This window comes from Gopherus evgoodei, chromosome 17 (genome assembly GCF_007399415.2).
Source record: "Gopherus evgoodei ecotype Sinaloan lineage chromosome 17, rGopEvg1_v1.p, whole genome shotgun sequence".
NCBI lineage: Eukaryota > Metazoa > Chordata > Testudines > Testudinidae > Gopherus > Gopherus evgoodei.
The window spans coordinates 8,047,288-8,071,741 of record NC_044338.1 but is presented as its reverse complement, the minus strand read 5'-3'; the positions used below and the strand labels follow the sequence as shown (position 1 = coordinate 8,071,741).

The 24,454-nt window shown below is 47.3% G+C and overlaps 1 protein-coding gene across 1 annotated transcript; it reads right to left on the bottom strand.

Moving 5' to 3' along the window:
* Positions 1-490: 490 nt before the first annotated feature.
* On the bottom strand, positions 491-24,362 carry DUSP14 (dual specificity phosphatase 14). The gene is made up of 2 exons (XM_030537084.1): positions 24,138-24,362; positions 491-3,880 (listed from the first exon to the last, which is right to left on the bottom strand). Exon 2 carries the CDS (start codon positions 3,760-3,762, stop codon positions 3,166-3,168), a length of 597 nt encoding a protein of 198 aa, XP_030392944.1. The 5' UTR covers positions 3,763-3,880; positions 24,138-24,362; the 3' UTR covers positions 491-3,165.
* Positions 24,363-24,454: the final 92 nt, after the last annotated feature.

Genomic DNA, 24,454 nt, shown 5'->3' with positions numbered 1-24,454 from the left:
TTGGCCAAATCACTTAGCATCTCTCTGGGTGAAATCCTGACTTCATTGAAGTTGATAGCAAAACTCCCACTAACTTCATAGAATCATAGATTATTAGGGTTGGAAGTGACCTCAAGAGATCGTCTAGTCCAACCCCCTGCTCAAATCAGGACCAATCCCCAAATGGCCCCCTCAAGGACTGAACTCACAACCTGGGTGTAGGACAAGGATTTTGTGCCCTGTGTTTTAGTTAACTCATCTGCAAGGCGCCTCGATTTAAGATGTGGACAAACTGGAGTGAGTCCAGAGGAGAGCAACAAAAAATTGTAAAAAGTTGATCAAACCTGTCCTATCAGGAAAGGGTAAAAAAAAACTGGGCTTGTTTATGTCTTGATAAAAGAAACGGTTGGTGTGGGGAGACCTGATGAGTCTTCAAATATGTTAAGGGCTGTTTTAAAGAGGACAGTGATCAATTGTTCTCCATGTCCATTGAAGGTAGGACAAGTAGAAACTGGCAGTGGGAATTTAGGTTAGATATTAGGAAAAATTTTCTAACTGTAAGAGTATTTAAGCTCTGCAGTAGGCTTCCAAAGGATGTTGTCAAATCCCGGTCATTGGAGGTTTTTAAGAACGGGTTAGACAAATACCTCTCAGGGAAGGTGTAGGTTTTCTTTGTCCTACTCAGCACAGGGGGTGAACTAGATGACCTCTTGTGGTCCTGACCAGCCCTCCATGTCTATGATTCTAAAAAGGGGAAAGAAACTTCCCTCCTGCACTCAGCAGTTAACAGAGAGAAATGTAAAGAAAGGTTTGCAGTGGAATTGGGGGTACACATATAAGGAAAAATAACCATTTAAATATGTGCTCTTGAAAGCGTTAAGGTATTTTGTAACAACTTCGTTTTAACAGTGGTTTCATTACGCCCAAAACCTTGGGTACATATATGTGTTGAGCCCACAGCTGATGTGGTCTCTGCGGATGCTTCTCCTTTCTGTGCCTCAAGAGGTAAGCAGAGTTCTCCCTTTCTATATCTCCTTGCACCATTATCCCACCAAATGCCTTGGAGCCCAATTCACTGGCCGCTGACTTCAGTGAGAGTCATTCCATTGACTTCATTGGACACTGAATCTGACCCTACAAGCTAATGTAGCATTTTCTTTTCCCAGTAGGCACGTGGTACCTGCCCACTGTGGTGAAATTCAGATCTTCACAGTTCATTTGAAAACTTCTTTCCAGTACTGAGTTAATCCAGGTGTATCTCTTGGATTCAGGCCAACCCTCTGTCATGAATCCATTTAAATTTTGTTTTCCTACTAATGCATGTGCAGCTCAGGCTACAGAGACTTGATTCTGATCCCATTTAAACATTGTTTTCTCACGAGGGACAACTTCATTATTTTCAGTAGTTCTGATTTACCCTGCAAGACCAGAATCTTGCCCACTACATTGTAGACTCTACATTGTCTGGTGCAACCAACCATTATGACAAACACATCAGTTATTTCCAATACTTTTCTTAAACCAGAATATCAGCATTACAGAAATTCAAATACAACTCTAGAGGATAAAAATGCAGTATGGAGCCCAATTCGGTGCCTGGCTTTTCTGTAGTGAGAGGTCTATGTTAGTGTGTCTTAAAGGTCTAGATTTAGTGTACGCAGTTTAGTCAAGTTACTGGTAACTGATTACAAGATTTAATAAAAATGCATTTGTATTTGTGATTTGTATTAACACTGAAGCTTAACCATCGTTGTTGCTGGAATTTCAGAGATGGTAAGAGCCTGATTATGAACAGGAACCTCCTGGGTTCTAGTTTTAATCTTTATTAAGATTATTTTTTTACAAGTACAGTCTCTCATTTAAATCAGATATCTATCTCTATGTATCCAGAAATCTGCATCTTCCTCCTTTAGAGAAACAAGGAAAAACGCAAACAGTCTTGTTGAGTAAGTTACCTGCTTTGTTCTTTCGATGTTCCAGCTGTGTTCGTTAAATAGTGATATGCAAAGATGTGGATAATACTCACGACTCGACTGTCATATTATCTAGTATCTTCTACCACTTTTCAGGCTAGAACCTTTTCTTTTTTCCCCCCTCATCAGAAGCAAAACAAAGCAAAGACTTCTCAATAAAGACACCTTTGTACTGGAGGTTTAACAGATTAACATATTTTGCTTAGAAAAATTCAGGAATGCAACATAATCCTTGAGGCCCTAACACTGTGAATTGAAAAAGATCTGAGGCAGATCATGACTATACTTACAGCTAAGATATCAAGCAGATTTATCTACTTTCTATTTACCGGTTGACTGAATACTAAAAAAATACAGCTCCAACCCCTTTGGGAGGGTAGCTGTGTAGACAAAGCTTAATTTGGCTGGTCAGTGTGGGAAAGGTTAACCCATCACTTCTGTCCTGGTCTTCACTTGGAAATGAGCTCTGTTGTTTGCTCCCCAATCATGCAAACACTTACTCATGTACATAAAATTATTCAGGTGTATAAATGCTTGCAGGAGCTGCTAGCCTAGTGTGGGGAGGGACGTGGCAGCGTTCATTTGTCTTAATTGTTTAAATTATTTTATTTATGACAGGCTTTGACTGGCTTAACTATTTATAAAGGTTTAAAAAGCTGGCTAACGATCTCTAACACTATATACTGAGAGCCACTATGGTACTGAAAGAAAATGACAGCGTTAGCAACACTTTTCCACACTCCTCCCTCCCTGTCTCTTAATAAAACCAACACATTGAGTTGGAGTTTAGAGGTGGAGCTTATTCATTTTGTGCTACTGCCGCTCATTGGCTACAGGGTTTTGCGCGGAAGAAAATAAGCTAGTAAAGAAATATCTAGGCTACCTCATCACAAAGCGTACTTGTTCATTAATTCTGTCAAGTGCCTTTTAGTTCTTCACTTTTGTAGTATACTAGTAAACTGACTGCAGGGGATGCTTTGTGGAAGAACTACATTTAGTAAAGAGATCTCACTGTACTGTTCAATCAAGGGAAGATAGGGTGAGGATTTGTAAGTGTTGGCCTTGCTGGTTAGGGATGTGACAATTGGCAAGGTTCTGCTGTATGGTAAAGAACTAAAAGTCGGCCATCAAAAGAGAAGAGGATGTCTCCAGTCTGATAGATTCAGAACAGCAAGTCTCTTGTGCTCTTATTCTTCCTGTTGATGCAGTCATATTAAATCCCCCAGTAAGGCATGAGGTGTCTCCCCTCTATCTCATAAACGTCTGGGAGTATACCATACGGTGTCTGTACCATTTTAACCGTCGTCTTCCCAAACAACTTCCGTTCGTAGTCTATCAGCTGCCTCCAGAAACCCACGTTGGGGCGTATGACGGGGCGCCTTGACTTGACCCAATTGTAAGCCTCGAACAGAGACACGTTGTAGTACTTCATCAGATAAGCGATGCACAGGGTGGCCGATCTGCTCACACCAGCTGCACAATGGACTAAGGTGGCCCCGTGCTTCCGCGAGACGCTTTGTATCTTATCCGCCACGCTGTCAAAGTATAGGGAGATGGGGGCATTGGGCACATCAGCCAGAGGAACTTTGACATACTCAAATTGGGGCCAGTTAAAGTTGGGGATCTCAATGGTGGCATTGATGATGCAGGTGATGCCCCGGGACAGAAGAAGTTGTCGGTTCGAGGCCACGCTGCCCCTGCTCAGGTACAGAGAGGGGGTGATTTGGGCGATGCCCCCAAGTTCTCCTTCAGTAAACATTCGAGGTGCCATCAGAACTCGTGGTAAGGAGTGGTGGTTTCTGGAGGTCATGGAGGTTCCTGGCTCTCAGGCTTCCATTATAGGAAGGGATCCAATGTGATCTACCAAGGAAATTGTCTTGCCTGGAGGCTTTAATAAGGAAGAACTTTTCTCCGCTTGGTCACTAACCCTGTAAAATACAAGCAAAGCTGTAAGTGGAACAGATATAACAGCAGCCCTCCAATGTAAAAAGACAGAATCCTATCTATGCCCTGGAGTGCCCCCTGGTGGTGTAAGCTCTCCAGGGCAGGGACTGCCTTTGTCTTGTGTGCACAGCTGGGCCCCTTGACAAATAATAGTGAAAAACACACGGTTTGCACCTCCTTCCTCTTAAATGCACCCTCCTTTTTTAGACATCTAAAATAGGTCACCTACTAAGAAAACAGACATTCAGGGATTCCCCTTTTGTTCCCTTTATCATAGTTAAGAGGCCTGAAAGTGTGTCGTCCCTACACATCTGGTCCTGTCTAGGTTGGAAGATGGTCTGGAGAACGAATAAAATGGTATCATTACCAGAGCCAAGAGACTGAAAGCTGAATGAGTACAAGGGGCAGAGATTTTTAGTCTTGATTCTTTTAGGATTCTTTTTTAACGCCTCTTTCATGTCAATGACTAATACATTGGAGAAAGGAAGCCTTTGTTAAGGCATGAGAACCTCTCCCACTTCACTTAAGCTATGAGCTAGCAGTGCACAGCCTCTGGGACTGCCAGCATTTCCTCCAGCAAAGACCAGAGTTGGGCATTCCTGCTATTTCAGAGATTAAAAACAAACACACACACCAGGCAGAACCAAGAAAAAACCTTTTCCACAGTCTTTCCCTTCCCTCCTCCTCACCAACCTGTTAGCCCTTCGCAATAAACCACAGAGAAACAAAGAAAGGCACATTCCAAGTTTATTTTAATAATTTGCAGGTCATCTTCCAACAGTCTAAGTCTGAAAATTAAATTGGCAGCTGTTCCCTTCAGCCTGATGTTGGGAGTTACTCATCCAAAGAATTGATTTGCTTTAGCCAAACACAAATTATGCTTTAGTCAAACCAAGTTATTGGGCTCAGTACAGGGGTAACTGGGTGAAATTTAAATGGCCTGGGACATACGGGAAGTCAGACTAGATGATCTAGTAGTCCCATTTGGCCTTAAAATCTATGAATCAAAGAGACAAGCTTGCTATAACATTTTGTGTTCAGCACTGTACTGCGGATAAGTTAGATCATCAATAACTAGGGCTCTACCAAATTCACAGTCCATTTTGATCAATTTCAGGGTCCTAGGATTTTAAAAATAGTTAATTTCATGATTTCAGCTATTTAAATCTGAAATTTCATAGCGTTGTAACTGTACGGCTCCTGACCCAAAAAGGAGTTTTGGGGTGGCGAAGGGGGAGTTGCGGTATTGCTACCCTTACTTCTGCAGTGCTGCTGGAGGTGGTGGTGCCTTCAGAGCTGGGCTCCCGGCCTGCAGCCGTTGCTCTCCAGCTGCCCAGCTCTGAAGGCAGAGCTGCCGCCAGCAGCAGCACAGAAGTAAGGGTGGCATGGTATGGTATTGCCACCCTTAGCTCTGTGGTACTGCAGGCGGGGCGCTGCCTTCAGAGCTGGGAGGCCAGAGTGCGGTGGCTGTTGACCCTCCCCTAAAGTAACCTTGTGACCCCCCCCAAAACTCCCTTTTGGGTCAGGACCCCCAATTTGAGAAATGCTGGTCTCCCCTGTGAATCAGTACAGTACAGGATAAGAGCACCCAAAAGACATCTCATGGGGGGGGAGACCAGATTTCTTGGTCGGTGACACATTTTTCATGGCTGTGAATTTGGTAGGGCCCTATCAATAACCTAGTGACACAGGGTCAGTATCCTCTTTGGCATGTATCTGTAATACGCTGATTTAATGTGTGCTACTGTCTCTGTCTAGTGGTTTGTTCCTGTTAGGATAAAGCTTGCTACGCACACCCAGCTAACTAAATTATTCCTTTAGCTCATCCAGTAAGGACTTGAGTTTTTGGTGCTGATGGTTCTGAGTTCGAATGCCCTGGATGCAGGGTTTATGTATGCAGCCATGACATGTTACATAACTGTCTGGCCATTTCCGTTGTGTCCATCCAGCATAGCACATATGTCAGCTAGCTTTCTCAAAGAAATAAAATCACTGCATTAGCCCCATCAGACTCTACATTGTAAAGAATGGGAAAAGAAGGGTATTGGGCCCTTACATTCAACGGAAACTTTTCCTTTTGTGGAATTCTCCCTTTGCGCTCACAGCTACGGCACTGCGACAGCTGCTGTTGTTGGTAGGGCCGGCTCCAGGCCCCAGCGTGCGCCAAGCGCGTGCTTGGGGCAGCATGCCGCGGGGGGCGCTCTGCCGGTTGCTGACAGGGCAGCAGGTGGCTCTGGTGGACCTCCCGCAGGCGTGCCTGTGGAGGGTCCGCTGGTCCCGCAGCTACAGTGGACCTCCTGCAGGCGTGCCTGCGGATGCTCCACCGAAGCCGCAGCACCAGCGGACCCTCCACAGGGACGCCTGCGGGAGATCCACTGGAGCCGTGGGACCAGTGAGCGGCAGAACACCCCCCGTGGCATGCTGCCATGCTTGGGGTGGCGAAATGGCTAGAGCCGGCCCTCGTTGTTGGTATAGTGAATCCAAACGTGAACTGGGAGAAGAACAAGGAATTGCTATTATTAGAGTAGGTGTTGAATGTACATAGGATAGTAGATTGTTCCACCTCAGAAGAACTTACATCCTAAATAAATGCTGGATTGCCAGCCTGAAGTATTCGAAATCATGAGTCAGGCCCCCCAAATCATCAGAATAAATGTTGGGTTCACTTGGTTTTCTGAGTTTTGAGCCTTTTGGGTGCATCTGGATCATATTTTCAGCCTTTTCTCCGCATTTCTGAAGGCTAAAAACTTGCCTTTGTTTTTTTTAAGGGAAAGCTGAGATTCTCACCTAATGACATGAATCCAGGAACAAAGGCTTTAAGAAACCTATCAAATATCATGAGCATTGGCAACACCGTATAGGCCAAGGGATACAACATAGAAAACAACTGTCTCTCTGTTACATTCTGTACGTCACACGGTGAATTCTAGTAGATGGAGCTGAAAATAGAACCCAAATCTCCGGAATCCCAATCTAGTGCCTTAAGCACAAGACCAACCTTTTTCCCCTGTAGGTTTTTCAAAGTGTCATGTATCTTTTTTTCTATGGTAGGGTTACAGCATTCCTCTGGCAAGAGGAAATGATCATTTCATGGCTCTGTTTGGTGACAGAGAAGCATTCAAATGAGTTTCAACGCCAGAGCATAAAAGTGCTGTAGCTAGTTGACTCAAAGCCAAATTCAGTGCTCAGCTTTTCTGAGCTGGCTACAGGAATGTGACACAAATGCCTTAGTTTAGTTGTACAGTATCAGATGATGATGAAGTCATCTGAATGGAACAGCTCCCTTTTTACATAGACTAATCTAAAAATAATGTAGCTCCAGGAAAGAATACTTGATGAACGTAAAAACCAACACACAGCTCTCCTCTCGAAAATGCTGCTGTGGTGTAGAAGGTAAGAGTGAGGAATAGCCTCCTTTGAAAAAGCTTTTGAGTATTGCACACCTTTTGGTTTTCACTCCTTGCTACCTTTTTTGTCTGTTTTTCCTGTAGCTAGCCAAGATCTAGCACGTTCTACTGCGTGCCAAGAGCAAGAGGCTTGAGGTGGTTATAGCTGATGCGCTGTGCATTGCTCTGGCCTTACACTGGGTGGATTACTCCGCTGGTAGGCGGGAAAGGAATCATTTTTCCTTACATGGATTTTTAGCTACCCACAAACTGCATGCTGCGCTTGAAATGGGAAGGAGCCCAGGTGAACAGCAGAGGGCAAAGGAAAAGCTGATTTAGTCTTTGGAGCCAGCGCCTCGGGAAATAAATAAAACATTGTATGCTGGTGTCAGGTGTCCAATCAAGTGTAATAGGCAGGCAAACGCTATGGTGAACTATATCCCCTGTAGAAGTGATCCAGTTTTAAAAGGCACAGTACAGAGGGATGATCTGAGCTGCTGGGATTTCTGCTTAGAAGGTGGGTAGCCAGTGCAAACAGGCATAATAAAGGCTGTAAGTGCATCTCTTCTTCGCTCAGAAGAGCCATGTACATCCACAGTGCTATATAAATAACTACATCCACCTGATGCAGGCAAAGACCCCAAAGGATGCCTGATGTGGATCCTGCCTCTAAATACTGGAATGAAACTGGCAAAGTGGTAGCTATATCACTGCCCTCTATTGGACAGAGTTCAGAACAGCTCAACTGTGTTTTATACACTTTCTACTGCTAACTGAGGTTCTCCTTTAGACTAAGAGGCTCCTGTCTTTTGGGGGCAGGAGGCTCAGAGTTCTACCCCTGCTGTCCATGACAGTAGCACACAGCACAGTGAGATTTCAGGATGACGATGGCTTTGTTACGTTATAAAAGGCATCCCTTGCAAAACACTGCCAAAGAGTACCTTACTGCACCTTCGCTGCTGCTCAGAGGCACAGAGCATGCTGGATGCTGACTGACTGTGGCTTAGGAACTGAGACAAGCTAGCTGGTGACAGGAGAATATGATTGTTTAAAACCACTGCACATCTCCTTTGCAGAAGGATGTGTAAAACTCAGCAAATGCCCCTTTGGATGGCCTTTAGCTTTGATTGCAAATAGTGGCAACATGCAAATATGCTGCTGAGATTCAAAGTGATGGCAGGCACCTCCTCCAGCAGTCACCCAATTGTTTTCAGTTGGGTTACGAAACTTGGGCTTTGCTGAGAGATTAATCAGCCCTAATCAAGTTCGAACTGCCACAAGTTTCCCCTCCAAGCCTAAAATAAGCAGTTGGCTAGTGATCGGTTTGGCAAGGGGGTTCCTTTCAGCAGTGAAGGTGACAACAGATAATATGGTTAGTAGAGATCAGATCTTCTGTTCCAAAAAACAGTGGAGTCAAGGAGGGGTGAGGGCTTGTCAGTCTAAACTATTAAGAGCATCAGCTCTTTCCAGAGGCAGGAGTGAGGCCTTTACAGCTTGTGGCTAATTACAGCATAATACACTTACCTGGCTAGCACAACTGGCATTGGCATTTTTTAAGCCCCTTCCCCTGCAACTCAGCCCTTTTGGATCATGATGATTTGTGCACAGATTTAGAGGCAACATCCAAATTTTGCCAAGGAGCCCCAGCCATGACCTGGCGTGATCCCTCCTCGGAGTGAGAGGGGAGGTCAGGCTCCAGGGCCCTTTCGGTCCTTAAGCTCTGTGCAGAGGCTGCCTTTGCCGCTGTAGCCATTTGTCTAGTTGGAACAGGAGGGTGACCACCAGCTTGTGTCATGTGGGCCCCCACCTACCTATTAACAACTCTGTCACCTGGGCTGGATTTGAACAGGCAACCTTGTGTAACCTGTGCTTGCTCAGGGTGCCTCTCGGTCTCACTGTAGTGGCTGAATCAGCTAGAAGTTTGAGTCTGTCCAGCCTTTGTGGACTTCAGTGAGTGGAGGCTCGTGCTTCCAGATCCCGAGGTCCTGGGTTTGATCCCTGCTTCCCCCACAGGATCATCCTGTTACGCTACTCCTTGCTGAATGCTCCAAATCCCAGAGCCATCCCTGCAGCACAGGCGTCGCCATAAACAACACCTGGCAGTAGCCAGCTGATGAACCAAACAGACAGTGCAATGTGCCAGTCTCAGGACGCTCCCAGGAGAGAGTCAAAGCGCTTGTGCCCTAGTGGCTGCTTTAGACGCGCTGCTGCTTTTCAGGAAGCCGCTTTCTGTGGACACCAAATGATGAATGCTTTTCCACTCAGCAAGCTCGTCCTGCTCTGTAAACCACACACCAGCTTGTGTTGCATGAAGCTGCCTGCGTGTGAACTGCAGCGCGTTTCCTGTAGCATCTAGCCTTAGATGGCCTCTCCCAGACAGGGTAAAACTGCAGTCAGTTGTTTGTGGGGATTTTTTTTGCTGCTGGTTAATGTGTGATGTTGCTTATACGCCTCATCAGATACACATTCGTTATTGTTACGGGGGACTATTTGACATTCACAAAACCGATGGTGGTTCTGCCCATGGAATACCCAGGACACTGCCCCGCTTGGAAAAGTGAGAGGATAAAATCAATGTAAAATAAAGCCCTGTTTATCTCAATCGTGGCAGCTATTCACCGCAGTAAAGTTAACCGAACAGCCCATAGATTAAGGAAGCTGGACAGCGTTCACCCTAATGCGCTAGCGTATCTAGTGCCGTCAGTTATGTGCCAGTTCCTCAGAGCGTGTGGTCATGTACGCAGTTCCCTGGGGTTGCTTGTGAGCACTGCCAGGCTCCCCAGAGCAGCAGGAGTCCCCTGCATGGCCTTGCCGCCATGGCAAAGTAGTGGGGGGGATGTCACACCTGCCATTAAGCACTGAGCACTGGCCCAGCAACCCTATTTTGATCTACAGCCCCTACCATGGAAGGGTTAATTTGCAACTTTTGAGAGCTAAGTACCTATTTCCTGGACTCACCCAATAAAAGTTTGTTTGCTGGTGTAACTGTAAGATGCTGGCTGGGTGTAGGTAATTATGCCCCAATCCCTCTAGCGAGTGTGCAAAACATCCTGCTGAATGAATTCTTTTAGCCAGGGGCCATGGTGTTGGTGCAGGGGCAACTCTGCTGCCCACAGTGAGGTTGGTAGGTAGAGGTGGGGCAGGTGGGTGGATGTGGGTGTGCACATGCACAATTTATTATAAAGCTTGCACCTCCCTTTGGCTAGTGGAGTTTCTTAGGCCCAAGGCTTCACTGAATGTCTGCCATTGCAGTTTCCATTGAACCCAGCTGAATTACTCTTTCCTCATAAAGCCAGTTATTTTTCTCACTCCCCTCTGGACTCGGACACAATTGCTCTTAACACAAGAGTCACTGACTGTACCATGTAGAAAAGGGTGGGGGGATCTTTCCACTAGCAGCTAGCTTATTAACACTACGGGGAGCAGAGCTGCTGATGTTCAAATGCACTAATCAGGCAGCCAAGCCTCCGACTAATCCAGTGACATAAGAGAGAAAATTCAGAGTGTGAGCAAAGCAGGCCATTTCTACCGCAGGCATGCTCACCAGGTCAGAGAGGAGTTCAGCTGTTAGCACAGGAACACTAAACGCCGTTCTTTGGACTGGGCAGCACAGACTCTATTACGAGCTCTTGCACGGGGAAGTGGAGCAGTTTGCTTTGACCCTTCACACATCCTGAATCACCCTATTCTTCTCGCAAGAGCCTGAAACGCTTCTGCTAGGGAAAGTAGGCTGGGGAGTGAAAAATCGCCTTCCACTTCTCATTCTTCCTCTTTGTTTTGCTTGTCTTTGCTTGGTTATATAATGTGGGATTTTCATAGAATCAGATAACTGGAAGGGACCTCGAGAGGTCACCTAGTCCAGTTCCTTGCACTCAAGGCAGGACTACATGTTATCTAAACCGTCCCTGACAGGTGTTTGTCTCTTAAAAATCCCCAAGGCAGGCTCCTAAAGGAGTTAAGACCCAAGTCCACAAATATATTTAGACTCCTAACTCCTGTTGAAATCAATGCAAGTTAGGTTCTAAACATCTTTTGAGTACCTGGGCCTATGTGCCTAAATCTCATTCACTTTTTGCAGGAGGTCGGACTTGATAATCATGATGGTCCCTTTTGGCCTAAAAATCAATGAACCCAGGAAAATCCCACCCAGTCATAACTACGTACTTTCCACTGACACTAGAGTATCAGCCCTCCTTGGCTCCCTCCCATAAGAGCCAGCAATACTGACATTGTTCCTAACCACGAGAAGAGTCCAGGAGACAGCTGTTCTCCAGTGTGCATACCTGATCGCTAATCACTGAACTCTGACAGCAGAATACATCCACCGAGACACATGTGTCGTCCACCTGGTTTGCTGCTAAGGTGGTGTTGCACTGCAGGAGCTAGGAACCTCCTCTGAATGAATGCTGTGGATGTGCTGATGCACCACTGCATTTGGTGAAGCTGTCTGTCTTTTCAAACCTACCCCATTGTGGTTCTGAGACAGCGTTAATAAAGGCACACTGGCCACATGCCAGTTGCACAGAAATATTATGTTGAGAACTGCTTTTAAAGCCAACTACCCCATTCAGCTTCAGAAAGAGGAGGGGTTTTCTTTGTTCCAGAAAATTAATAGCCCTGGGGAGGAAGGGGGTGACGGTGCAGGGTAGTAGGTGGAATCTTTCTCTTCTCGACCACTGAGCCAGAGCTGGTCTGCGCAGCTCAGTCGTGGTTAGGAATCTGTGCCAGCTGATGGCTCTTTGATGGCCTCATGCTAATTAGTGGACAGTTTTCCATCTGGCAGTGGGCCCTAATTTGCATTCTTATTGGCAGTTTGTGCCATAACAGCATAAACCCACTAATCCACAGGGAGCCTCTAGGCCAGTGGTCCCTCAACTTTTCACAGTCATGCCCCCCCTTACCCCTGTCCACGCCCTTCCCCCCCCATCTCGAGAGCCAGAAGCGGGGCATGGACAGGAGTAAGGGGGCTGAGGCTGGGGCCGAAGGTCGGGGTGGGGCTAGGAAGAGAACCACGGCCGGGAGCTGAGACTGGTGACAGGACTGGGGCCGGTAGCAGAGCCACAGCTGGGGGGGCCGAGGCTAGGGGCCAAGAGGGGAGTCGTGGCCAGGAGCCGGGGCCATGGCTGGGGGTGGAGCGGGCCTGGGGGGTGCTCCCGCCCTGCTCCCCGTATGGGCTGTCCTGGACCTCGCGCACACAACCCCAAACCTTCCTCCACCCCCCCCCTCGGAGGGGAGTGCGCCCCAGAGTCTGGGGACTCCAGCCCTGGGCTCTTACCACGTCTTGGCCAGTCCAGCGCTCACCCCCTGAAGTGAACACTCCCTGCATGTGTTTGGGGGGGACCCACCTGGGGAAAGGCTGTTGGCCACCCTACCAGCGGGCTGTACGGGGTGGGGGTGCTGCTTGGGCCCTTAGGAAATGGGCGGGGAGAACAGAAGCAAGCTCCTCCCCTCCAGCAGCGATTGGTGGATTCCTGCACTTCCACATGTGTTTAAGGGGCTGCAGGGAGGAGCCCAGCTCATGCTGTGTTGTGAGGAGGTCCCATATTCAAAGGCTGAAGGTCCCTCTCAAGTGACTGAGTCCCCTCAGCCCTGCTCTGTGGTGTGGATTTCCCCGGAAGGCCTGGAAAACCTTCAGCTCCCGGAGGAGAGGTCACCTCTGTGCTACGTCCCTCTCATAAGGGCTTCACCGCTGGTCTCCAACGTGGACAACAGCCTCTGAGGTACGCAGCCAACCATGGACACCATGCGCAGCTGGCCGTGCATTTTATGTACCAGCCAACAGGTATGTGGTTTCCTATGCCTGAGCGGACAGGCAGAGGACTCTGTGAATCAGGGTTGAGATACACAAAGAAAACAGCATGAAGGATGTTTTGCATTATTGTGGTTAGATGGTGGCTCTCAACCTCCCCAGGGTGGCTGCTCTGGCACGATTCGCTTAACGCACAGAGAATGTTGGCAATCCCTGTGGATTTGGGGTGAGACAGTCAGTCAGTGAAATGAGTGCAAATTCTAGTGCCTCTAAGCTTCTCCAGGCTGACACAAGGGACCTAAATCAAAGTTTTCCTGGGAATTTCTGTGTATGCACCCACCAAACACTGACACTGGGATTTTTCAGCAGAGTCCAGCACTCACCCTCTGGACCAGAACTATGAAAGAAATCAGTTTGCATTTAGGCACCAAAATAAGTGGCCAGATTTTCCTACAAGCTATATGCATGTTGGGTGCTGACCTCTGGAAACTGACTCTCTGTTGCCAGCTTTTGTGACTTTTATTTCAAGTCATGTGACATCTGAGTGGTCTGTCTGATGGCTCCGTTTCCTGAAATCCTGTGATTGCATGAGGAGCTCTGCTTTTGTTTTTACAACTAGTAAGTTTCTACTCCTAGGGCGCAGAAAAATACTTGAAAACGTGACCAGCACACTCCCTAAAGCCTCAAAAGGCAAATTAGGAACAGCATAGTTTGGCTTAAAAATCATTAATCAAGTATTGAACTAGGACTCAGGAGAGCTGGGTTCTATTTCTGGCTCTGCCACTAACCTGTTGGGTGACCATGGGCAAGTCACTTGCTTCTCTGTGACTCAGTTTCTGTGTCTGTGAAATGGAGAGAACAATACTGACCTCCTTTGTAAAATGCATTGAGATCTACGGAGGAAAACAGGTACAGAAGAGTGAGGTGTTTACTAAATAAGCATAAAGCATCTCTCAGACCCTGAGTTACTTGCAACAAACCCGTTGTGGTACCATTTGGGAAAATAACGAAATCTAGAGGATTGAGCTTTCCCCAAGAGAAAGGAAACTATGTCCCTGGTCCTTTCCTGAAGCACTATCTGGGGTTTTAATCAGGTTAGTGGCCCGGGTGTGTGAAATGTCACTTTTAAAGCCGGATCTTCCCCTTCTCCCAAGAGAGATTAAATTATTAATTTTAAACGTGACAAATGGGCACTCATAGTATGGTAAAGACAAGAGTCAATATCATAGGCATGGAGTGAGCTAGTCTGCTTGGGCTGTTCTGAGCCAAGCTAAGCAGCAAAAATTGCTGCTTTTCTTGGATAGTGGTGTTTCAAATGTGTGTCAGTGGACAGCCTGCCTCGAAAACCTTCTCCGGGGCCTGATGTTGCTTGAGTGAAGTTGGTGGCAGTTTCTTCTATGCCCACAGGAGCAAGGTCAGATTCACACCCACATCTGGGCCTCTCTCTTCCTTTCCCCTCGCTGTTTGCAAAGATGTAATTTTAATGTTTTAGAAGGAAAGGCTGCTCACCCTATATCAGAGCAGCAGCAGGAATGTGAGGATGGTGGGAGTATCCCAGAGACAGTCGCATACTTGGGCAGAAGCTTCTGCTCCAGCAGTGGCTTCGTAACATTTTCTTGATCCATGAAACCCATAATGGCTTGGCTACCATATCCCACCATCCTGTGTGTAAACAATGGATTGACAGGGGGGTGGGACACGGGATGAATTATTGTTTGTCACTTTGTGGGTGAAATGTGTGTGTGAGGTGTGGATGTCCTGTTGATTCCCACAATTATGCTATTTCAGTATTCATGGCTTAGTCCCCTGTTCCTTTCTAAATGCATTCAACGTCCTACACTGGCTTTTGCTTTTTCTGCCTTTGGGTAAAAGTTGACGTGTTCATTGAGCTGTCAGTGATGATACCCCAACTCTTCCCACAAGGGTTATAGCTGATTCTGAACCCATTCGTACAACCTTGTGATGGGAGCAAAGCAAGTCAGTCAAGAAAGTTAATGGGAGCCAGGTGGTAAAAAGTGAAATCATTTTAGAAAAGATGGAGAATGCCTTGGTTGTGTCTCTTTCTAGTGCTCAGAGGTGTATGGTGCAAGCCTTGAACCAAATTCTGTGCTGGCTTGCACTGCATAGAGTGAGTTGGGTAATCTGGAGGATAAGTCAGTGCAGAACTGGGCCATCTGGTTTTCATTCCTGAAAATCATCCATTAACTCAGAAACTCTAAGCTTTTGGGGGCAGGAACCATCTTTTTGGTTCTGTCTTTGTACAGTGCCTACCACAGTGGGGGCTCGGTCCGTGATGGGGGCTCGTGTGCACCACTGCATACCCCACTATAAGTAAAACAGGCTAGCAGTGCCCCAAGGCTTTAGGGTTGAGTTTACAGCATGACTCTATTCGGGTAACAGAGACTGTGTGAACATGGCCTCTTGAAGTCCCACATTTATCATCTCTCAGTGAATTCATATCAGATCTGCTCAGTCCGCAAATATAAAGACTTCCCCACCCTCCCACCCAACAAATTCAGCCAGAGATCTGAGAGTCAAGCTGAGTTCTTTCCTTCTCATGCATTGTCATTCACAATGAATGTTCTGCAGGACAGCAGTGATCTGTACACCCTCAGTGACACCAGTGTAACCTGGCTGCCATCAAAATATGCTCTCCATTGCCTTTGTTCGGTTTGCACAGGCATAACTGATTGGAGCGTAGTAAACAAGTCTGTGAATGGCACATAGGAAAGAAGTAGACTCCAGCTCGCTGTCTCATAGCTGCATTGGCTTTGCAGGGTTAATGGAAGGAAAAAGAGCAGGTCTCTCTGCTAGGAGGGTGCCACTTCTTACAGAGTCGCTTGGAAGAGCAGACCTGCCCTTTTAAACTATTCTTACTGGCTCTGTGAAACATCTTGAAAGTGATAGCAAAACCTCCGGGGGGGCGGGGGGAGTTACATAATTGGATTCCTGTAGTTCCAGGTGCTTAATTAGGAGGCTGACCCTGATTTACATAGATCAAGGTAACCACAGGGAGCTGTAAATTAGAAGGGAGCACAGAAGCATTAAGCACACGCAGCGCTGTGTTATACCAGGACATTTGCACACAGGGTGACCAGATAGCAAATGTGAAAAATCGGGACAGGGCTGGGGGCGGTAATAGGAGCCTATATAAGACAAAGCCTCAAATATCAGGCCTGTCCCTATAAAATCGGCACATCTGGTCACTCTATTTGCACATCTCGGGTGCAGTGTAAGGTGTGAGACCTATTGCCTTGTGACTGTGTCCAAATGAGACGTACAGCCACCTAGCTAGGGTATAGCTACGCTCTGACTACTCTCCCCATTTGTCAGTGCAGCTGCAGGGCAGAGTTAGATGGCATGGGGAGTGAAAACTCCTGCTTCTGGCTTACACGCTGCTTAGTGCTAGCGTGGAAAATCCTAGTGAAGACTAGGGCTAAAGTCTCCCTTCTTGGCTTGTGGTGTTGCGTTCTATCCGGGGTCATGCGTTCTATCCGGGGTACATTTATAGATGGCTTATAAGGGTTAACAGCAGATTAATCGATGGGAAAAATATGATACAGGCCTGTTGTAGGTGGTTAAAGGCCATCCATGGTGTATATTATAGATGGCTATAAGCAACTTATTAAGCAGTTGAATTCTAGCTATTGGATTAGCTCGCTGTTGAAATATCTATTAATTGCGTGTGCTTCCTAGCCTTGATGTCCCTTTAATATAAAGTGTGGCCGAGCTAGGGGTGAGTCCCCGATTGTCACTGCTCTTTTGCAGTGCCAGGCACTCTGCGGAACAGGTCCAAGGAGCTTGCAGTCTAGAGTTAGACAGGCCCCAACAAGCAACCAGAAAGTGGGGCAGGCGGCAAGGCAAGAGCTGCGATAAGATCCTGCGGTTACCCTGCGCAGGCACACGCACACAGTGCTGGCTTTTCTCTTTCTCATTGAGCAACCCTGGGTGGCACAAGCGAGAGGAGTTTTGGGGCAGGATTTCAGTGGAGGGGTGTGGTTCGGGGATCTGGGATTGGGATTTTTGGCAGATGATGTTTTCTCCTATGACCCAAAGCGTTCTGTACGTGTGCTTCTTTGGAAGTATCCCTCAGTGCCGCAGTAGCTGGAGTAGTATCTTCCCCCTGAGCTAAACTGAGCTCTCCCCACCGGTACATTGTGTTCCCTGCATGCGACATTGCATCCCTCCCCTCCGCTTTGAGGAATAGGAACAGTCAGGGCTGCTTTTTTCCCACTTGACAGCTGGATCCTGCCAGCTGCTGACACTATCTCCCCATGTGGGAGCTGCAGAGGCTGGGAAAGGATTTAGGCTGGGGAGTAGGAGGGGGTGGTAACACAGCATGTGCTGATATTTACAAACATCTGAGCACTCAGCTCTGGGCAGGAGCCTCCTAAGGCAAGAAGCCAATGGATTTTTATTTGAACATAAAGGTTTGAAGCAGAATTGGTATATATGAACTTCTGGCTTCAGGCCCAGCCTCCTCCTGTAAAGTGATACACCACTGCCACCGTCATTTGAGAGAATGTCAGGCTTGGATTGGGCCAGCTTGCAGTGACATAGCGAGTCAATACTTAGCCCTGGTGGCTGTATCAGGGGGCCCCAGAATCTAAACGTTCGTTTAAAAAGAAAAATAAGGTGAATCCGATGCAATAATGCAGTGATGTCTGCCTGAGTCTGCAGGCAGCCTGAAACACCCCAGAAATGTGAACTACCCCATTTGTCTCAACTCTGAAGCCTAATGATGATGATTTAAATATCAGCATTGCTTCCCATTTCACTACTTCTCAAAATATGCAAAGAGAGAAGGAGGCCAATCCTATTCTGAAGTTGTGCAGCTCATTTTGTCCTCCCCAGGAGGCGGAGTTTGGGTTGTGGGTGGAGTTTGGAAAAGCAAAGCAGCGATGCTTTCCTAATCTGAGAATCCCAATCCCATCACTATTTAATTTTTCCCTGGTGATTTGTAAACCAGTGTCCAAGTGGCATTCACTTAGCACTTGCTGGAATAACTTGATGAGGTGTGGGGCGAGCTTCTGCTACATGTATATACTCTGAGTACTTCTTTGCTCTATGATTAATCCCAGTTTCTTCGGCGGAACTGCTGCGGCAGTAAGGCACTATTCAGCATCAACGAAGAGCCTGTTCCCTAATGTTTAAACAATGAAACTGTAAGAACTGGGGTGTGTGTATATTACAGTGGCCTCGGCTGGATAGAGTCAGAGCTGCTCATCTGAGTGTCATAGGGCCTATACTGCTCATTGCTAAAAGAGGTTTCTCCTTTAGTTCCCATGACAGAGGGCAGTGTTTTGGAGCAAAATGATCCGAGCTCTGTCGGATAGACAGAGCTCTTGGCTCCGCTCTATCCCATTCCCATGCTGCTGTGAAGTCCCAAGTGTGGCGCACAGGGATAACCATGTAATCCTAGGTGGCCACAGATTTGTTACAACATTGAGTGGAAATGAGCTGGCTCTTTCCCACTGTTCCTCATCCAAATCAATCCCCAAATGCTACAGCCTGCTTCTGAATATGCACAGGCTAATAACTGCACTTCTTTATTGGAAGATCTTTAAGTGTTTTACCAGTGAATGAATTGATCCCCCTCCCTGCCCAATTTCACAGGGGTAGAGGAACTGCTGTTTTAATCATTGGAATGCAACCACCTCTAGGTATAGGTGGCAGCTGTTAGGCAAGCCCTGTCAGAGCTATCCAGCAGTTCAGGACAGAAAGTGAGGAATCCCACCAACAGCTGAAAGAAGGGCAGGGTGAGGTGAGGGGGGCTGGTATGTGGGTACAAAGCAGCCTCCAAAGTTAGAGCAGTAAAAAACCATTATGAAACTCAGTTGTCTCATGACACCTGGCCTCCCACCTGCAGCAGTGGGTCTAAGGAATGAGGTCACGCTAGGGTGACCAGATGTCCAGATTTTATAGGGACAGTCCCGATATTTGGGGCTCTTTCTTATATAGGGCTTATTTGGGGCTCTTTCTTATTACCCCCCACCCCCGTCACGATTTTTCACACTTGCTCTCTGATCACCCTAGGTCACTCTCTCAGCAAGACTAGGGGAGGGGGTGCATTTGGGGAGAGAGGAGGTGAAGCTAGTTTGAATCAGTTATTTTTAAATAGGGCTTACACGTGGCAGCAAATGCTTCTCACGGTGCCATGCTGGGCCAATTCCCTGCCTGCTTAAGGCTTCACACACTCCTACTTGAATGGACAGTTGCTCAGAACTAATGGTGAATGAATTCCTACTTCCTTCATGATTAGAAATTCCTGGCCTTGCGAATTACTGTTTAAAACTCAAAACCAAAAAGCCCCACTGCCAACAGGAAGAGAGGTGCAGGCGGTGACGTGAAATATTTGCCAAGGGGGGAATAACGATTCAGTAGGTCCCTGTGTCTCCTCCACAATGCACTGTTTGACGGAGAGAATTTCCAGTTAATCCAACCTCCGCATCTGCCTTTTGTCCTGTTTCTTGAACCAGCAAAACTATGATGCTGGTGAGAGAGGGGAGCTGCTAATGCTGAACCTGTTGAGAGCACTTGGCAGTGGACTCAAAGCAGCATGTTGTTTTTACAGGGGAGGGAGGAAAAAGCGGCTTGATGAGAACGGATTCTATCTTGGTGTTGGAACTTGGTTGTGTTCAGGCTTGTGAAATTCACGGGGCATCTGTCTCCAGCTATATTTTTAGTGCTGTGATGCTTATATGGGGGGGTGGGGAGGGTGGAATAGACACACTACAATTCGAATTATTTCTCGCTTTACTTTCCAAACAGCAGGAGATCTGGTGCTGCAATCCAGAGATGTCTTTGTTATTTTGAAGTGCAGGAGCCACATCCATCTAGCTCTCTGCTTTCGCGTTTCTGAATTCCTGTTTGCTTTATGGACACGCAGCATGTCCTTTTTGAAGCAATAAGTGAACATGCATGGCAGGGGGGTGGGAAGGGTCTTGTGGGAAACTCGCCATATCCAATTTGATTGAGGCCTTGGGGGAAATAAAGCTAGGCCGAGGCACTCCAATGGCATAGGTGGCTTGGTTTCCTGGGCCTATAGGGACTAGGAGCCCGGACAACCCATGCTGGTGAACTGCTGCAGTTGGATGACTCTTCTGGAGTCAATGCATAGGTGCAACAACCAGAGGCCAGGCCTCTCCCTCTCAGCTAATTACTGTCCCTGTCAAATTCGGTGCAGGTCTACTGTTGTTTCCATTCATGGCCATTAACCTTCCACCCCTCTCCGGCAGCTCTTTGGATGTGGTTGCTCTCCTGGTGCAGCATCAATGCTTGTTTACACTACAGCCAAGCTCAAGCTCCAGCACACGCACCCAGACTGGAAAAAGGCTCATTTCACCCCAAAGGACTGTATCTTTGAGCATTCAAACCAAGCCCAATGAAACCTACTTCCAGCTCTTCTAATTTTAAAATGTCAACCAGGATCAGCTCCTGAATCAAACCATGCAACACACTGAATGGCTGCCCAAGTTGATACAGAAACGGCCAGTGTGCAAAGCAGACCTTCTGGCCTACGTGAATATTTCTGGTTTCGGTTTTGCTGGGGGGTTGGAGGGGAGGAGAAGAAATTCTCTTAGCAAAGTCCCAAAATAGAGACTGCAAAGGCTGTGCATGTGGCAAAGAAACTGTAGCTCTTCTATCAGGCAGGAGGGAATTAAACACACCTGGTTTGATTCTCATCTCACTCCTGACTTGCACTAATGGAAGCTTATGGGTCAAATTTTCTCCTGCTGTAAACTAGGCCAGTTTGCACCAGGAGAGAGAGAATTTGGCCCCTTGGAATGACACCAACATAAAAGGAGAATCAGGTTATTCACCTGGGACACACCATTGGGCCTGAAGGTGGACAGATGTATCCCAGTGGCTCAGATGAATGTAGAGGAATCTGTTCCCTGCTAACTCAGAGGTCAGTTGATAAAATAAATGATTAGAGAAGATGGTGCAGGTACCTCAACAGACCGTATCTTTTCAATGCTATCTCCTGCACTCCTCCCATAGCCACCTCACTATGGATAAACTGGATGTGTAATAAGATAACAGAGGGCACGTGCCAATATTCTGGGTTTGCAGAATGAAAGAAACTGATTTGCTGTCCAGCCAGAACAGATTATAATCCCTCTCCAATCTCATCCCCACCACAAACCAGTCATCGATTATCAGTCCTGCCCGTAGCAGCGATCCTGACGCTGAGTCAGGGAAATAGATCCAGCTAGCAAAACTCAGAGGGACATTTGTAATCAGAACTGTGCCAGCCTCTGCAAAAATGACACTGACCATCTGCGTCAGCAGTCACAGGTCTGAGGTCAGCCTTTACTGATCTGGTCACTACTCTGCATCATGATCTCCAGTGTCCCTTCAGATGGCCCCCTTCCCCCACACACACACCGAAAAAAAAAAAAAGGCAAAGTGAGGACCCCAGAGAGAGCCTGAAATCGACTGTGTTGGGACCAGGCGGGTGCTGTCTCTAACTTCAGTAAGGCCTTTAGCTGTTGCACTGAGGAGCAGGGAGAAACAAAAGCTCTCTGTTTCTATAGCAAGGACAAGTTCCAAATTCTGATTTTGATTACTCCGGTGTAAATCTGGAACAACTCTATTCCCTTCAGTGGGGCTGCTCTGGCTTTGCACTAGTGTGAGCAGAATTTGCCCCACCCTGTTTACCTTGGGCTTGATTGTGCAACCATTACTCACGTGGAGAAGCACTTAGTCACTCAAATAGATCTATTAGTTTGAGTGAGTCTATTTGCATGAGTAAAGGCTCCACAGTTTTGGCCCCTTGGAATGACGTGCCAGGGATAGGCAGCTTTGTGCAACTGGCATGGACAGCCTATGGGTCATACGCCTCACAAGCTTTAATGCGTTCATCCTTGCAACCTCCCTGCGAGACAGAGCAGTGCGGTTATCCCCATTTTACAGATGGGGAACTGAGGCACAGGAAGGCTAAGGGCAAATTGCATCCCCATGCAACAGAAAGAGAGACAGGACTGGCTGTGGCAAGCCACTAACCTGGAGCCCAGCCTGGTACTTGTGATCAGTTTGTGAACTGCAGAGGGTTTTTTTTTCCAAAGGTGCCTAGTGAGATTTTTTTTTTAAGTGCCTATCTGCTTACCATGTTGCACTAGCAAAGCAAAGGGAACTTTAAGGAGAGGAGCTTAACTTGAAATCTTCCCTTCATCATTTTGATGCGATGGCATTAGATAAACTCCTGTGGAAGACTCTGAAGCCCTGTTCACCCCAGTGAACATCTGCCCCCCATCCTCCCACATAATGGAATCTAGTCACTGGCCCCACAATCCAGGCAGTGTAAAACAGTAACAGGCCACAGCCACCCTGCTGTTCACTTCTGCCAGTCAGGGGGCCCAGATCCTCATCCAGCCCTAGTGGACCCAATGGGAGTTTATCCTGAGTCAGGACTGAATACGGACACCAAGGTTTGGTCCCATGGTATTTGTTCTTTCTGTCTGCTAGCCCGCAGGGAAGTGTGTTAGAGTCTCAATGATATTAATCATGGAGAATCTAGCAGTGCTACACAGATTCTCCCACCTTCTGCCCTGCAGGGAAGTTACATAAGGCTCTGTGGAGTGAACTGCAGCCCCTGCTACTTCAGGGCATGGGGGAAGGATTCCTTCTCCCCACCACAGTCCCTCACTGAGTTGGCCTGGCTGCTCAGGCTGGGCAGCTGATTGGTTCCAAAACAACCAATCCAGCAAAACTCCCATTGACTTCCAAGGTGCAAGAGTAGCCCCACAGAGAGAAGTAAGTGCCCCATCCTTCATGGCTTTGCCCCTGACGAGCAAGGTGTTGGCTAGAGAAATAGGGGAAGCCTAGGGGAGGGAGCCTTTTTGCCTTCCCAGAAAGAGGCAGAAGGTTCGCTCAATATTGCTTCGCCTTTAACTATAATAAATGCAGCAGCAAACATCTCTCTTGAGTGCCCCTCCTGCCCCAGCCTAGGCTCTGGATGAGGATTACACATGCCAGGGAAAACACAATCCTACGTATAGTTGCAGAGAGTTCTACAAACATGTCTTAAAATAGCACCTGCAAATGAACAACACATCAAAGTGGGTATCAGGGCTCCGACAAAGTGCAGGCATTTGGCAGTACAGAACAAATTAAAACAAGGTTAGATCAGCTTAAGAACGAACAAGTTCAGTACAGGTATATTCTATCCAAATACCCCACTGGTTACGGACACATTTTGAGATTCAGCTTCCTTACTGGAGGGCACTAACATACGTTGCGGCTTTAATTGTAACCATTAAAATAATGCTCCTGGGTTGGACATCTTGCTGCTCAGTTTCACTAAGAACTTCCCTATAAACGTCAGGTGGGTTTAAGGAGGAAAAATATATAACCAGGAGACGTTTACTTTTTTTATCCTTTGCAACCCCACAAAATAAGCCCACTCCCTCCCGCATGGGCAGGGCAACCTGGCCGATTGTCTAACACCCCTGGGGATTACACAGGCAATGGATGATATTCTCCCCCCTCCCTTTTCCAGTTCCTCCTTTCTCTCTCTTCCCTCCCAGCGAGTGGTACCTTTGGCAATACACTGGCAGCACAGAAATAAGTCCCCTCTGGGAACTGCACACACAGTTGATTTTTCACATTAGGCCCCTGTCTTTCCAGAGGTGCCTCCTTGACATCACTGGGGAAATGTGCACTGGAGACTGCCAGGCATGTGCAAACTCCAAGCAGTAAGACGGCGGAGGAGGGGCAGCTTTGACACTGCTGGGATCTTTTTGAATTCCCCCCAGAGGCCCCTTTGACCACAGTCCAGATTTCCAAATTGACTGCGTTCATTAATGGACTAGACTTGGATTATCTCAGCAATCACCTAGGATTTCTATTCAATCCCTCCCCTTTCCTTCACCCCCCGCTCCCTCCCTGCTGCTGTCTGACTTCTTAACACCAGGGCCGAATATTTGTTCACTGATGCATTAAATAGTTGTAACAACTGACTATATATTTTTTGCAAACAGCGTAACCTTTCGCCCAGCACCCGGGCAGCGCAGCTGAATAACACCCTCCAGCTCAGGTAGTTTCTTTAAGAGTTCATCTCTGGAGCCTAAAACGTCTCGCTGTTTTGTGTTTATCTCTTACCCTGGTGTTGGGAGACATCGACAGGGTTCCCAGCAGCTCCCTTCCTAGGTTGCTTCCTCTCCACAAGAGCAGCTGTGGTCCAGGTTGTCCCAGTGCAGGGTGATGAATGAGCAGCACTTTTCCCTTCCTGGGAATGTCTCCCTGAGCTGCTGACATCTGATCTCACGGCTCCCAGCCTGTGACAGCCCCTCCTTCTTTCCCCTCCCCTCAGTGGTAGCAGGGGTGTGTGTGTGTGTGTGTGTGTGTGTGTGTGTGTGTGTGTGTGTGTGTGTGTGTGTGTTAGTTACCAAGATACGGTTCTACAGGCTCAGCTCCCC

What these genes read in the sequence shown, in the direction of transcription:
- DUSP14 (XM_030537084.1), bottom strand. Translation starts at nt 3,762, where the DNA reads ATGACCTCCAGAAACCACCACTCCTTACCACGAGTTCTGATGGCACCT.